Source organism: Leucoraja erinacea, chromosome 18, assembly GCF_028641065.1.
Source record: "Leucoraja erinacea ecotype New England chromosome 18, Leri_hhj_1, whole genome shotgun sequence".
Classification (NCBI taxonomy): Eukaryota; Metazoa; Chordata; class Chondrichthyes; order Rajiformes; family Rajidae; genus Leucoraja; species Leucoraja erinaceus.
This window is the reverse complement of record NC_073394.1, coordinates 25,906,907-25,924,001: the sequence shown is the minus strand read 5'-3', so window position 1 is coordinate 25,924,001 and position 17,095 is coordinate 25,906,907. Positions and strand designations below refer to the sequence as shown.

The following is a 17,095-nucleotide window of genomic DNA, read 5'->3' as shown; positions in this document are numbered from 1 at the left end:
AAATTCACACAGACGATAGCCAAGGACAGGATCGAACCCGGGTCTCCGGCGCTGTGAGGCAGCAGCTCTATCAGCTGCGCCAATGTGCTATCTTTTTGGGACCTGGTCTGAAGCCTCATTGAAGCTCATGAAAACCTTACCTACCATTGATGCCCATGCAAGAGAGAAAAGTTTACTGGGAAATTAGTGGATGAATGGGAATGATGAGATTGTTATGAGAGCCAGAATAGACTTTGTTGGGCAAATGCCCACCCCCACATTGTAAGACAATATATAAGATTGAGGTGTTAGACCACACACTCCTGGACCTCCAAGCTGCACACAGGTTTTGAAGGTTAAATAAGTATCAGTAAGTAAAGACTGAGATTTAGCTAGGCCCTAACAACCATATAATCCAAAAATCTATGGAGCAATGTTTTTTTAAATTAAGGAAAAATAGTTGAAATCTTCCAAATGTTGTCCTTGCTGATCTCTTCCTTTTCGCCAAATTTTTCCACGTCTAAAAAAATTAAGTCCTAATCTAAAACATTATTGCAGTTGCATGTAGTTAGCCTAGATAATGTGTGATAGAAAGATACTCTTCTGTAGAATTACATTACATCTTGGCATCATTTCTGTCCACTCACAACATCTATTCCAACAGGGAATAATATATAGAGATCATGAACAATCACGTTGATTGATACAACTCAGCTTCTGAGCGCTGAAGCCAAATTAAATAGTCCCATTGCTCCCCTTGGCTGCCAGCTACCTTGGCCAGATCGAGCATGTAAACGGGTGAGCAGACAGCTGGATTTCTGGTGACAGTTCACAATCCTCGACTGTTAAAGGAAAATTGTTTGGGACACTGTAATAGCACATACCCATGCAAAGGGGGCAGCACTCGCCTTCAGAATGGAAAGGATAAGTGCAGCGAACTTTGCACTCCACAGGAGAGCAGGCAGCAGATCCAGACTGTAGAAGGGAAACAGAAGAGAACGTTAGGTGATGCAGCAGTCAATTCCACAGGGTCCATTCCAAATGAAGAAAAAAAAAATAGCAAATGGTGAAATGTAGTAATAAAACCAGAATAACATGACAGGAATGTACTCTAGTCAATAGTAACATACGTACTACAGCCTTAGCAATCAATTCTCAATTGTTGCTTGAACTAGCACTCTCAAAGCACTGATCACAATTTCCAAACCCCTACACCTATCCATTCAGCTTGCAAAACCATTGCCTGGAATTTCTACCATGTTGCTACTTTTTCCTCATCAGGAGATGAAGCATGTTAGTTTGGTACTTACAGGCTACAAACTCAGTGTTATTATTTGATCCCAATCTCCACCAGGGACACGTCTCACTTAACAGAGAACAGCAAATCTTTGACGTCAGCAGGCAAGTGCCATGAGTATTTACTCAGGGTAGGCAGTCAGTCAGCATTTAAAACATCTTAAACCATGCATGCGCAGATTGTTCTCCTCTCCATAAGCTGTCAAAGCCATATCTGTTAATATCTCTAAATAAAGTACAGTATTTCCCAGCAATGAAGACGCACCCCCATTTTGTGTTGCTAAATTTTGAAAGAAGGCTGGCGGGCCATAGAAAAATAAAAAATAAAAATAAAGAAAGTAACAATTCAATTTGCCCAAGGCTTCGAAATCTCCTTCATTCTGAATTACTGATTGGGAGGGGGGTGGAGGATGACGACAGGTGGAGGGATGGTGGGAAAATCGGGAGCACACCGGGTCAAGTCAAGTCAAGTCAAGTTTATTCGTCACATACACATACGAGATGTGCAGTGAAATGAAAAGTGGCAATGCTCGCGGACTTTGTGCAAAAAGACAAACAGACAAACAACCAAACAAACTATAAACACAATCATAAACACACACATATTCTTTTACAAGTTGAATCAGTTGTGATCTTATTGAATGACAATACTGGTTCAAGGGACCAATTGTGGGGAGAATTCCTTTCACAGCGTGCGGGTAGTCTGGCCAGAGGTAAAGTTGCGGGGAGGGCAGGAGCGTTGAGAAGGAGGGGGGTGGGGTTCATGCCAATAACTCATTGACCGCTGCCGCGGCGCTCTGGGCACAGAGCCACCGTATTGTGTCCGAGGAGGAAAGTAGCTCGAGTGGCTGCGAGCGGCCGCCGGGTCCGAACAGCGGAACTGGCCGCCACCTCAGCACCTTCTGCTGGCCCGCTCACCACTGGCAATCCATCTGTACATCTCTCACCTGCTGCTCGCCGGACTCGCTCATGTCAGCTGCTTCCCACAAATCAATAAATTCTGACTGCTGCCGGGAGCAGGACATGGCCTCACTTGCTGCGCTGGGTGACACTGCCTGACATTCACTGCCCGGTCCGTGTCTTTCAATGTAGACCAGACAGTGAGGGGACCAGCTCAAGAGCGGGTCAGCGGGCGATGGCTAACAGGACAGCGGACCTTGGAGCTTACTCCTGTGTCAGCGCGAGTAACCTCAATTGGTTCCTTGATCGCATTGTCATGAGCGAGGCCGGCGAGCGGCAGGTGAGAGATGTTCAGACGGAAAGCTCTGCCAGAGGTGAGCGGGCTGGCAGAAAGCGCTGAGGTGGCGATAGGTTCCGTTGCCCGGTCCTGGAGGCCGCTCACAGTCACCCGAGCTACTTCCCTCCCCGGCCACAACGCAGTGGCTCCGCGCCTGGAGCATCACGGTAGCGGTGAGTGAGTGAGTTTCTGGCATGATCCCCGACCCCCTCCTTCTCAACGCTCCTGCCCGCCCCACAACTTTACCCCTGTCCAGACTCCCCACACGCTATGAAAGGAACTCCCCCCCCAGCGGCGCTTGACGTTGCTGTACTGAGGGATAGCCACGTCTATCTTTCTTGACTAACAACCTAACCTTCGGCCTCCAAGAAGCAGGTAAATTTTTGTGCCTTATTTTTGGGTAAAAAATAGCATCTTCATTGCCAGGAAATACGGTGTTTAAAAACATATAGCTCAAATAAATTTACTTACCACATTATTTGTACACTAACTCCATTCTTCTCTCTTTGTTTCTTATGATCCTCTTAAGATAATGATAATCCATGTTTGAAAAACCCTCCAAGAAACTTGTGCTGCGCATGCGCAATACGCGGGTACTAAGGCAGAATTTCAGCAGCCTTCAGCTCCCCTTGTCGTGAAGCCTTGAAGCAGCGTCGACAGCACGTGGGCTGCACATAGTTTTGCATGTTCGAAGTACTGCGGATGAAAGGCACGGGAGATTTATGCCTACCTAAGAGATCAATCTCTGAGGTAGGTACAATTCTCCCGTGCCTTTACTCTTTATATTTAATAATTACCATTTTATAATTTGAGTCAGGGTAGGCAGTGCTTACCTTGCCTACCCTGACGGCACGTGCCTGGACATCAGATACCATGGTTGATACTACTCATGTTATTATTTTGCCATGTATTAATGAAATAATAAAGTAAATGAGATTAAAACCACAGGCAGTCCAAAGTCAAAGCACATGATTGAACCATGTGATTTGCTTTCTTGAAGACCAAAGTCTTAACCTTTGTAAAAATGTGAGTTTGATGAAAAAATTAATAAGTATTAGGATATGAAAGAACCATACACACCCACCAGACAGATGCAGGCCAGGCAAGAATCTGCAGTTGAGGGGAAGGTCTCGTTATTTTGATAAATCATCCCACCATAGGCACAACCTACAATAAGATTAAACATGTTAGTACTGGATGTAATACAAACACCATACCTACCAATTAGTAAAAAGGTTGGTAAGTTATTATAGCCACAATAAACTCTGTGGGTTTGTAGTCATTGAAGATAACATGTATATTTAGTCAACTGACTGCCATTAACTTGCAACTATGCTGTGATCCTATATGGTACAATGAAAATTATTCAGCACTTGCTTGGGTGAATGCAATTCCATCACTAAAGAATCTGCAAGACAGGGCAAAGCAACACATGTACTCAGCACCTATCATTCACTTTAAACATTCACACATTATACCTATTGCTACAAATTGACAGCAGTGTACATTTTCTACAAGATGCACTACAGGACAGGGGAGCACGGGAACATCGTCCAAAGTCTCACTCCACTCGTGTTTGGAAAGAAATTGTGTCTCTTTGCTGTACTGCATCAAAGTCTTGGAACACCCTATCCGACAGCATTGAGGGAGTGCCTTCACGACATACACTGTATGGCTCATGACCAGCTTCTCAAAGGCAATCATTACTGGAAGTAAAGATAGCCTCACCCACATCTTACGAGCAAACAAGTAAAAATAAAAATTGACAAAAAGAGCATAGGGCTTTTCACAAGGTTAAAAGTTGCATGCACACCAGCTCTGCAATCTACATTGTAATCATAAAGGGCTCAAGCTTCCATTCTGAAGAAGGACCAGTAAGAATTGACTCAGTTAAACATTTCTTCATCCTAGTTACAGTCCCAAAGGCAGAGAATCAAAAGATATAGAATGAGAAGCAGATGTAAACTAAAATGAAAATAGAATAGAAACAGGGAAGAGGCAAGTATCATACCTTTGTTAAACAGCAAAGTGTAAGAGTTTGCAAGTCTAAGATTTTGCAAAGGGATACAAGGAGAAATATATTTGCGTCCATGCAGTGTTGCTGAAATTCCCTTCATGACATTGAAAATAAAGGCATTAGAGTAAACCAGATGGGTTAGCAATTTGTTCTCATCCCACTCCAATCTGAATTTTTAGTTGAATATAGTTCCCCGAGCAAGTATATGAACAGAGGAAACTACTAAGAGGAAACTCTGTGAAATATCTTCCCAAGCAAGAAAGTGAATGGAGCTAAAACTGAAGGACACAAATGTAATTATATAATGAGAGCAGTGTGCTCAAAATCACATTCATAAACATAAAGGAATAAACATCTTCCACACCAGCAAACATGTGTACTGATTCGAATGCAATTGGAAAACCACCTGCAGAGCAGTCAGGGCAGCACTGGCCAGGAATTAGAATAGGGTGTGCACAGGTCTCAAGGCATTCAGTCCTCTTACAGACAATTGAACCATCTGCCTGGAATAGAAGAGACAATGAAAACAAAGAACAAATATTTTCACAAATAATACGAGGCAATGGCCAAGACTTAGAAACTGAGACACAAACTACTGTATAGCTCGCCACTGTACTAAGAAATAATAACATCTAAATCTTCAGGGTGGTGAACTTCAAGATTACAATCTGTGTGCAGTGTCCTGAGAAAGGGATGCAGATACATCTGGCATTGCTCTGATACGTCACTGCGTTACAAATCACCAAACAGAAATATAACGGTGCCGGGATTGAGCATTACCCAGCGTCTTGAGGAAGGATCGAGATAAATAAAGATGCGTGAATTTTCTAATGAGATCTGAACATTATATACTCTAAAATAATAACCAAGTACTATCAACTACTGTAAGTATGACATATACTGTCAACTTTGAAAATGCTATTAGCTGCTTGGAGTCTTGTTCCTCCACTCTCAACATCTTTTGATTATTTTTCCTGACAGGGCTCACCTGACACACGCACACTTCACAAGGATCACCAGGTGACCATATCTGTCCAACCGGAAACTCAATTCCATTGTCATCTATGTAACAGCCTACCAGGGACAAAAGACATGAGATTAGATGGAAAAGTTCCTTCCTTATCAGTTATTAACAATTAGTTCCTTTACGTTCCTTAAATATTAATTTCATAGAACTAGAACTGGATGATTCAACATATCAGGTATTGTTTGTCTGATTCAGTACCTGCATATATTTATCCCATCAAACACCTCAGAGTCAACAAATCAAAGAGAAATCAAGTAATCTGAGGGACCAAATAAGAAGCAAGTATTTATCAACTGAATGCTTAAATTTTCATGGAATGCTTTGAAACATGTTTATCAAAATTGTACCAGATAAACTATTACATTGTGAAGATCGGGAATGAATGGTACAGTTATAAGAACAATGGGCAGTTCAGCATGTATAAAGATCAAAGACAGGTAATTTTTTAAAATCCATTGCTCGATTCAAGAACTAAATTAAAAGACATCCCAATCACAAAATAGAAATGTTCATATAAATTACTGAAAACATTTGATATCGAAGAAGCCAGTATGTTAATCACATGATGGTGACAAAGGAACTACCCAGAAATGTCACATTCCAGCATTATCCTACGGTTCATTACTAAGTACATATCCAGCTACTTTTTTTAAATCTAAAGATATCTTCCCCTACTGACCTTTCAGAGTAAGTTTCAGATTCTGACCACCATTTGAATGAAAAAGTATTTATTGACTCTCCCTGAATGTGAATCCTATATTTATCCTTAAAGATATTTTTTATGCTTCTGTTAAGAAAAATAATTCCTTCCTATTTATTCTACCTAGGCCCCTCTTCATACCTCAATTCAATCTTCGCTCAGTTTCCTGATTTATAAAGAAAACAACTCTAACTTATCTGACCTTCCCTCATGGTTAATATTTTATAGTCTACAGCAATTATTGTTGTAAACCACTTTGCAAACTTTTCAGAACAATTAGCTTGCTGTATTCAACTTGTTGAGTTGCAGCACTACTGAGTGGAAAACAAATGGATGAAGTGAAAGTGATTAAGTGATTGAACAAAGAATTCATAGAACAAATGAAACTAGCAAAAAAATGTCATGCATCTTCATTATTTTCCATATTTGCCTCAAAATTGAACGCTGCATATTATCAGAGGATCTGGCTCACCTTTGATCGTTTTTATCCTGGCGGCAAGTAAAGCAGCATTGGTTTGGCTCTATAAACCATTCCTCTCTTGCACATTCCAACACTGGGCAAGGCCTGTAATAACACTCCACTTCACCATTCTGAGGACACAATCAGTCAACTTTAATGATTAAAACAGAAAAATAAATCAATTCATCTGTGGTAGCCTAAATGTTATTTTATCATTGAAGTTGATGTTATTGGTAATACTTTGAACTTGAATGGCTAATATATCCGAGGTTTTACAGACATTATGGCCACAATATAATTTGCGTGAAATTGATGAAAAAATATGCTTAGTACTCATGGAATTAGTTAAGCAAAGCAAACACTATAGAGTGTGAATTTGGTTTTGCATAAACCAGCTTGTGAAGTGACATCCTGTACATGCCATTTCAATTTAAGAAATTGAAGTCATCCAGATATTTCTTGTGAACACTTGCATGCAAGGACTGAGATAAGTTCATTACAGAAGATATGAGCAAAAATAAGGAAACGACCAATAAAGTTAAATGCAAATTTCTTCAGGCTGAGACAGGAGAAATTGTAATGTGGAGTAATAAAATGACTGGGTGTTTGACATCACAATGGAAGACATAAAAAGCTTTACAGAATTGGTTGTGCACCAAAAGTGGGAATGAGGATCATATAGATTATTGGGAAAGAAACAATACTCGGGAAATTGATAAAGGCTTGCATGCCAGAGTTTTTAAAATAAATGGTTGCAGTGTTAGTGGATATACTAGTTCTGACCTTCCAGAATACCACAGATTTTTGAATTGTCTCTGAGGATTGAAAGCCAGGAAATCCCATTATTCAATAAGGAATGGTGAAAGAGCCAGTTAGCCTAACATTCATAGAGAAAGTGTCAGGTTCAATTAATACCATGAGGACACGTTTACAGGAACATTTCAAAAGGTATAATTCAATTGGTAGAAACAGCATAGACTTAAAACAACAAATTATGATTTATTAAATTACAGTTTTCAGGATCTGACTACAAAAGCACTTAAACCAGAGCTGATGGATGTAACGTCATTAGACTTGTTAGAATAATTTTTTTAAAAGGCTCATTAGATTGGGATAACATATTAACGTTGATTGAATACGACTGATCAACAGGAGAAAACTAAGAGTAATGCGTCATTTTCGGAATAAGTGATACAAGCAAAGATTGCTGCTTGACCCTCAATCTACACCAATGTGAGAAAGGGAGTAAATTAATGCATCGGTTCATGATAGAAATCTAGTGAAAGCTTGGAAAGTAAAGGTGCAAGTAAATGGTTCGACATAGGGTGAGAGAGTGGTAAAAACATGGCAAACAAGGAGGAAATATGTCAAGGTATCCACTTTCGGAGGGAAAATACAGGAAAAAAAATTGGAATTAAACTATGAGAACTGGGAAATATTACGACTCAGAGGAACATGGATGTCTTTGTACATTAATCTCAATGATAACAAGTAGGCAGGACAAGAAATTGGGAAAGGGTAAATGGTATGATGACTTCTATTACAAAAGGTCATATTTCAATCAGGCAGCATCTTATTGAGACAATACCTGGAGTTATAGAAAGATTTAAGGTAAATTCCATAGAATCTCTCCTTCTGCCCTCCGCCTAGTACAAAGCTGCCAGCCAATAGATTTTGAAACTATCTGAACATCATAAGGAATTTAATAAATTTCTTGAGCAATTTTATTTCAAAGTCTCGTGATGAGACTACATGAAGAACCCAACAGCCCGCATGCGCATCAATACGTCGATGCATAGCGCGAGATACGGATGCATTCGGAAATGTTCCATCAGGTAAGGTTTTTTTTTTTGCAGGAATGGTGCAGCGGGCTCGGAGATGCTGATAGGCTAGACCTGTACAGCAACCACCGTTAAAGCTCCGGTAGGGAGCAGGTGGCCCGGCCTGGTCTCGGAGTAACTGGCAGGCGCGGCCGGCACAGTAATCTCCCACAAGGCTCCGAAATGAAGCAGCCTGTCGAACCGGGCTCGGAGACGCTGGCAGGCACGACCTGCACAGCAACCTCCGTTTATAGCTCCAAAAGGGAGCAGTTTGTCAAGTGTGGGGCCGAGGAGGTGAACAGGCGTGGCCTGCACAAGTAACTGCGCTGAAGCTTCGATAAGGAGCTGCTGGTCGACCTGGGCTCGGAGACGCTGGCAGGTAAGGTCTGCATACAAACCTCTGTAGAAGTTAGAGTTGACAGCTACCCACCAGATCGGAGATTGTGGGTGTTTATTATGTGAAAAGACACATTAAGATCACTAAGAACCTATGAGATGAAGGAAAGGTTTCTTCAAAGTTAGAAAATAGTCTCACAAGAGATTGTTGGTGCAGACTATTGCAAGATGGATCGAGTGTAAGCAGCTGAAAGCGGGAGTGAATACAAAGAATTTCAATTTACACTCTACCAGGTCTGCTGGCACATCAGCAGCCAATAGAATGGATGTTCCTCTTGGATCACATTCTTGTAACAGCAGGAGGCTCAGATGAACGCACTTTCGAAAGTTATAAAATATCGTTGAACATGTCTGGATGATTGCAGATAGAATTCTGGACAGTGCTACATGAGCCATTGTCTAACTCAAAGGAAATTGGGACTGTGGTCCAATTAAGGGTGATGCACATGTGTGTAAAGTTAGCATCATGTTGTTAATGGCCCATGTCTTTTCTACCATTTATGGTTTATTTGTGTAGTGTGTTCACAGATTGGTTTACTGCATGAAACCACAGAGCTTCAAAGGCTTCATGTAGTCTCATCATGAGATTTTGAAATAAAATAGAAAGATTAAACGCAAACTTGCAGTTTGAAGTTTGATCTTGATTTTATGAGAAGTTGGGGTGAGAGACTACGTGCCCTCCACTCCCAATCCTGAATCTCATAAACTTCAGTCGGTAAGTCAAGGATTATTAATCTTTCTATAGCATTATTCTGGTTTATGTGGACTGTGGTTTCATACAGTGGCTCTGAAGATTGATGCACATGCGGACTGGCAGGTTCTTCACGTAGTCTCTCACTCTAATTTCTCATAAAATCAAGATCAAACTTCAAATGGTAAGTTCATGTTTAATCTTTCTATTAAATGCACATCTGCAAGACATGCATGCCTTTGATCTCAGACTAGTCTTTCCTGGGACTACTTTCAACAACCATGAAACATGGTAAATGGAGCATTGTAGTTTGCAACCATCTCTGTAATCTTGTTGTCTCAGAGCCTGTTTGACCACAAAGAATGGTAACCATTACATGAGAACCATCTCTAATCTCAAAGGGAGGTCAAAAAGAAGACAACTTCTTCTCCCAGACAGATCACAGGAGAAATCACTGGAGAGGTGATAGAATAACAGATACCTTATTATTATCAATTAGTCAAAAACAGAAGTAAATTGGAATTGTGACGCATTAGTTTATATCATTAAATGGCTTGTTCAGGAATTAATGGTATTTATTATCTGTCCTCTCTAGTCTTCTGCACATCTTGGAATAGAAATTTGTCTTGGCTATGTAACCACACGGAGAATTATCATTGGCCATTCATTGTACTCTTCCTGTTATAATGTTCTAGAGATATCAGAAAAGGCCCTAAAATCCTTTCCAAACCTATTGCTTTACCCTCACTGACTCTTTTGAGTGACAAAAAACTCTGCAAAAATGTCTCCCTGATCCAGTGTAAAGCTTCTGCAGCACAGCAAATCAAATTTTATAATGCGCCAGTTAAGTGGTTTGGGATGTTTTACTATATTAAAGGGACTACACAAATGCAAGACATTGGTGTTCTTTTATGTTTAAGTAAGCCTCAAAGAGAATGATTCCATGCCAATAAATTGTGAGAAGAATCCAAGTCAAGCAGGGTCCTTTTCTCATTTGTCACATGCATACAAGATAGAAAATAGGAACAGGTTTTTCCATGAAGCTTGCAACCATTCTTGAAGGATAAAATTCAGATGGAATTCCTCCACAGTTGCTGCAGGGTGATTTTAGGACTTTCAATTCTATGTTGCTCAGCCAATCACCTGTCAAGCTTATCGAGTTAATTACAGTCTTTAAATTGGAGCTACTGTATGACCTTATTATAATGGCTTTCAAGAGACTTTTAGAAAGGCACCTGGATATGCAGAGAATGGAGGGATATGGATCACATACAGGCAGAGGAGATTAGTTCCATTTTGCATCATGTACAGCACAGCCATTGTGGGCTGAATGACCTGTTCCTGTGCCATGTTCCATGTGAGCTTCTGATCTTATTGTTATTTGTGATCTGTAGTTGATGATATTTCAACACAATGAAACATGGTGGAAAGAGTTGAGGTGATAATTAAGCCCTCTCAAAGGGTTGGCTCTTGGTTGGTGGAGCAGATGAAATAACAACATCTTCAGACTTTTGAGATTAGACTTTAGAGAGATACAGCATGGAAACAGGCCTTTCAGCCCACCGAATCAGCACCAACCAGCGATCACACCGTACACTAACAGTATCCTACACACTAGGGGTAACTTACTAAAGCCAACTAACCTACAAATCTGTACGTCTTCGGAAAGTGGAAATCAACTGGAGAATCCAGAGAAAACATGCGTGGTCACAAGGAGAACGTACAAACGCCATACAGACAGCACCCGCAGTCAGGACAAACCCTGGTCTCTGTTGCTGTAAGACAGCAACTCTACTGCTGTGCCGGCTCTTTATTTCCCAGAAAACCTTTTTTTTCATGCACATTAAAAAAATAAATGGACCTAATAAACTTTAATTTCTTCCAAATGTAAATTGTAAAGTTTCTTTGTTGTGACCAGCCAGCGCTGGTAACCCAGTAATCAATATTTCAGTAACTTACCAAACATGCACAGCTGATGCAGTCAGTGCCAGGCCGGGTAAATTCTGCCCCATGGGGATACACAATGCCTTGGTCAATACACTCAGCTAAGGAAATATAAAAATGTGATCAGTGTGAAATCAAACCGCAATGCATTGGTGCTAAACAATAATTTTAACTAATCATATATTAAAATACATTTGAGTTCAATTTGTTTGGTTGTTTCAACCTTTCACACCAAGCCATTCTATGCTGTGTTGTAATCCTATGAATAAAAATTAACTGATTGACGGTAAACTAATCTCCTCTGCCTGCTCATGATCCACATTCTTTAATTCTCTGCATATCAATGTGCATCAAGCAGGAAATCAGGGATGCATGTGGCAAAGGTACAGCAGTTATCATGAGTGACCTTAGTCTACATATAGATTGGGCCAAACAAATTGATAACAGCACTGAGGAGGAGGATTTCCTGGAATGTATATGGGATGGTTTTTAAGCCACTATGTAAAGGAACCGACTAGAGGGCAGGCCATCCTAGACTGTGTAATGAGGAAGGATTAGTTAACGATCTTGTTGTGCAAAGCCCCTTGGGCAAAAGTGACCATGATATGGTGGAATTCTGCATTAGAATGGAGAGTGACACAGTTAATTCAGAGACTAGGGTCCTGAACTTAAAGAAAGTAGACTTTGAAGGTATGAGACGGGAATTGGCTAGGATAAACTGGCAAATTATACTTAAAGGGTTGACGATGGAGATGCAATGGCAAAGATTTAAAGATCACATGGATGAACTCAAAAAATTGTTCATCCCTGTCTGGCGCAAAAAATAAAATGGGGAAGGTGGCTCAACCATTGCTCATGAGGGAAATGCCGGATCATGTTAAATCCAAAGAAGAGGCATATAAATTGGCCAGAGGAAGCGGCAAACCGGAGGACTGGGAGAAATTTAGAATTCAACAGAGGAAGACAAAGGGTTTAATTAAGAGGGGGGAAATAAAGAATGAAAGAAAGCTTGCAGGGAATATAAAAATTGTCTAAAATGTAAAAAAGAAAAGATTAGCGAAGACAAATGTCACTTACAGTCAGAAACAGGTGAAGTTATAATGGAAAACAAGAAAATGGCAGAACTGTTAAACGATTACTTTGTTTCTGTCTTCACTAAGGCAGACACAAACAATCTCCAAGAAATACAAGGGGACTGAGGATTTAGTGGCCGGGAGGAACTGAAGGGAATCCACATTAGTCAGGAAATGGTGTTAGGTAAACTGTAGGGACTGAAGGCAGATAAATCCCCAGGGCCAGATGGTCTGCCTCCCAGATTACTCAAAGAAGTGGCCTTAGACATCGTGAAAGCATTGGCGATCATTTTCCAATGTTCTATAGACTCTGCATCAGTTCCTGTGGACTGGAGGGTAGCTAATGTAACTCCACTTTTTAGGAAGGGAGGGAGAGAGAAAACAGGGAATTATAGACCAGTTAGCCTTACATCGGTAGTGGGGGAAGATGCTTCAGTCCATTATTAAAGATGTAATAGCAGCGCATTTGGAAAGCAGTGACAGGATCGATCAAAGTCAGTATGGATTTATGAAGGAGAAATCATGCTCGACTATTCTTTTGGAGTTTTTTGAGGATGTAACAAGTAGAATGGATAAGGGAGAGCCAGTGGATGTGGTGTATCCGGACTTACAAAAAGCCTTTGATAAGGTCCCACACAAGAGATTAGTGTGCAAAATTAGAGCACATGGTAATGGGGGCACAGTATTGACATAGATAAAGAACTGGTTGGCAGACAGGAAGCAAAGAGTAGGAATTAACAGGTCCTTTTCAGAATGGCGGCAGTGACTAGTGGGGTGCCCCAAGGCTCCGTGCTGGGACTCCAGTTATTTACAATATATATATTCACGATTTAGATGAGGGCATTAAATGGTACATCTCTAAGTTTGTGGATGACACGAAGCTGGGGGGCAGTGTGAGCTGCGAGGAGGATGCTATGAGGCTGTAGTGACTTGGATAGGTTGGATGAGTGGGCAGATGCATGGCAGATGCAGTATAAAGTGGATAAATGTGAGGTTATCCACTTTGGTGGCAAGACAAGGATGGCAGATTATTATCTGAATGGTGTCAGATCAAAGGGAGGTGCAATGGGGCCTGGGTGTGCTTATACATCAGTCACTGAAAATAAGCATGCAGGTACAGCAGGCAGTGAGAAAGCTAATTGCATGTTGGCTTTCATTGCGACGGATTTGAGTTTAGAAGCAAGGAGGTCTGACTGCAGTTGTACCACCTGGTGAGGTGGAACCTGGAGTATTGTGTGCAATTTTGGTCTCCTAATTTGAGGAAGGACATTATTGCTCTTGAGTGCAGTGTAGGTTCACCAGGTAAATTTCCGGGATGGCGGTACTAGCATATGATGAAAGAATGCGTCGACTGGGCTTGCATTCACTGGAATTTAGGTAAGAGGGGATCTTATAAAAACATTTAAAATTTTTAAAGGATTGGACAGGCTAGATGCAAGAAAAATGTTCCTGATGTTGGGGGAATTGAGAATCAGGGGTTACAGATTAAGATTAAGGGGTAGGTTTGCCCGCCGTTGACATATCCATGAGGTCCCAAGGCAGAAATCCTTTTTTGGTGGAAGGAGTTGGATGGCTCATGATGCCTACGATTCTGCCATAATTATTAAAAAGGAACATGTATAGTTCGAGCCTTACAGCATGGAAACTAGCCCTACTGCTCACTGAACTTGTGCTAACCATCAAGCACCCACTTACACCAATTCCATTGTTTCATTCCCCACATACTTCTATCATCTATCACTCACCCACACACAGTCATCAATTAGCCTACCAACCTGTGTGTAACCTTTGAGACATGGAAGGAAATCAGACCACTGAGAAAAAACCCATGCAGACACGGCGAGAATATCCAAACTGCATACAGACGGCACTGAGGGAAAGAATTGAACTGATGTCACTGGAGCTGAAAAGCAGCTACCCTACGAACTGTGCCACTGTGCTGCCTCAAATTTGATCTGCAATGTGGCAGATATAAGTATATAAAATATGAAGGAAGTGCAAAATGCATCCTCAGTTAAAATGCATCAGAAAATTGAATTTTATTAATTTGTAAAAACTAATTTGTGCTACTTAACTGTCGAGATTATACGGCATAATTGTGAGAAATATTTTGATATGTTGGTTGGTTTGATGGATGGTGTTAGAAATAACTCTTCTCCCTTATAAGTACAATGATGATATCTTTCTATTTAAGTTATCAAGTGCACAAATGTCCAGTAAGATTTCTGATGACATCCCTAATCTAGTGTTGGCTGATACGACTGACAATACTTTTTACCACTGAAGTAAGATCAGAGCCCTTTCATGGCTAAAGCCCTCCCTAAATGGCATGAAAGCTCCTACTGTATATTGATGCAAGGAGTTTGTAGAAAATTATATCAACGTAAATGCAAGGTTTTTTAGTCTTATAGTCTCATGCTAACCTTATCAGCGTATCAAGTTAAGAAATAAAATTGTTACATTTTCTAGTCTAAATACATGGCAAAAGAATTAGAGTTGAAGGGACTGGAGCCGATCAGAGTTCAGTAATAAGTCATCATTTTTGGCACACTACAGATATCAAACATACACTAACCTGGACATGAAGGGCAACAATCCAACTGAACTGGTTTCTTGCATGTAACAGGAGGGCACTCAGGTGTGATACATTTCACATTTCCAGACTGGGAAAATGAAAAATAATTAATCAAAACCCATAATACACACAGATAAGAGAAAACACTTTATATTTGAGTCATTTGACTGCCTCACAATGATAAGGTTGGTATGGTGCAAATTTTGTAATACCAAAAGTATTTCTTTTAACAGTGACTGCAGTATGTACCATCAATAAAACACAACAGTTTCTCCCCTAGTTTACCTTAACATCCAATCTTCCCAATCTTTCTCCCAATTGCTCCCAAACCAATGGTCCCTTGCAGCCAAAAATGACAAGGACAACAGAGTATTGGAAACTACAGGTTCCAACCATTCTGACTTGGAAGTACTTTACACTTCAATCATTGTTGCAGCTGGGTCCTGGAACTCCCCGCCCAACAACACTATGGAAGGAGATACAAATTACTGGAGTAACTCAGCGGGTCAGGCAGCATCTGTTGAGACCATGGATAAGTGATGGTTCTGGTTGGGACCCTTATTTGAGTCTGAAGAGGTGTCCTGACCTGAAATGTCACCTAGCCATGTTCTCCAAAGATGCTGCCTGCCCTGCTAGGTTATTCCAGCACTTTGTGTGTCTTTTTTGAAAACAAACATCTGCAGTTCCTTGTATCTCCTTAACACCATGGAAGTAATTTCACAGAAAAGACTGCAGTAATCCAAGGTGACAGCTCACAACCACCTTCTCAGAGATAAATATCAACTTTGACAAAATCAGCAAAAAATGAATATATAAAAACAACGCAAATGGAATATATTATGAGCAGGATATTCTACTTACAATGCAGGCACAAAGAGTACAATTGTCATTGGAGGGAGAGAAAACAGCTTCATGGTCCACAGTTCTGCCTTCATAGAGACAATCTGGAAAAAATAAAGCATCACTGATGTGGCAGAACCTCAAACACAAATAGTGCAATTAATTGCCACTTTAACCAATGGTGTTTGACATGTGATGAAAGGCATTATCCAAGAACTTCCAATGAAAATAATCTAGTTCAGAAATTGTTTTCAGAGATGCTACCATACATTTTCAAAGATACGTTAGCAATCATTAGATCAATGTTAATGACTAGATGTTTATATTTTCTATTTGGTGCTTGCCAAGTTGCAACTTCCGTCATAATGATTGCAACAAACATATGTTATCAAGTCACATAAGACACAGGGACTGCAGATGCTGGTTTCTTAAGCTAAACACAAGTTGCTGGGCTGAAACAGCATCTCTGGAGAACATTGATAGGTGGCGTTTCGGGTCAGGATTAAAAGGGTTGTGGAAAAAGAGACCAATATTGTGTTTAACCAACTTAATACCTGACACTGGTTTCCTGAGGTGGAACATTTTATTTGTTACTAATAATCAAGCAGAAAATTGCATTAACAAAATTAAAATACTAGACTACTTCTGCCAGTGGTAAAATGATTTGCTTTCTGTGTGTACTAAATACACTGGATAAATCTTTTAGGAGGTTTCTTTAGAGTAATAATAGATTATACTCACTTTCACATGTTCCACAGCATTGACCTTCTTCAAGAACCTGATGGCTACAGGAGGTTTTGCAAACAATAAATTGGCAAAGCACCTCGCCTTCCTGAAAGGTTAAGAACACATAGTCAACTTCAACACCTGAAGCAAACGACCAAACCAATATTGATGGGAAATAACTATACTCGATTAGTATTTAAAAATGAATAAATGTATTTTCTTGATCAGATTCAACGGAACATTTTGACTTATGCTTTCATATCCTTCGCATTTCCTCGCACGTGCCATCAGGGTAGGCAAGGTAGGCACTGGAA

General features: G+C 40.4%; 1 protein-coding gene across 1 annotated transcript in view; it reads right to left on the bottom strand.

Annotated features, from left to right (window-relative positions):
- LOC129705833 (kielin/chordin-like protein) overlaps positions 1-17,095 on the bottom strand; it is a 213,594-nt gene that overhangs the window by 41,826 nt on the left and 154,673 nt on the right. The window contains exons 21-29 of the mRNA XM_055649667.1: positions 16,797-16,887; positions 16,077-16,159; positions 15,216-15,303; positions 11,583-11,668; positions 6,741-6,847; positions 5,518-5,614; positions 4,936-5,032; positions 3,597-3,679; positions 864-954 (exon numbers count right to left, since the gene is read on the bottom strand). Of these exons, the coding sequence (XP_055505642.1) occupies positions 864-954; positions 3,597-3,679; positions 4,936-5,032; positions 5,518-5,614; positions 6,741-6,847; positions 11,583-11,668; positions 15,216-15,303; positions 16,077-16,159; positions 16,797-16,887 (823 nt within the window). The remainder of the gene's footprint in view (positions 1-863; positions 955-3,596; positions 3,680-4,935; positions 5,033-5,517; positions 5,615-6,740; positions 6,848-11,582; positions 11,669-15,215; positions 15,304-16,076; positions 16,160-16,796; positions 16,888-17,095) is intronic.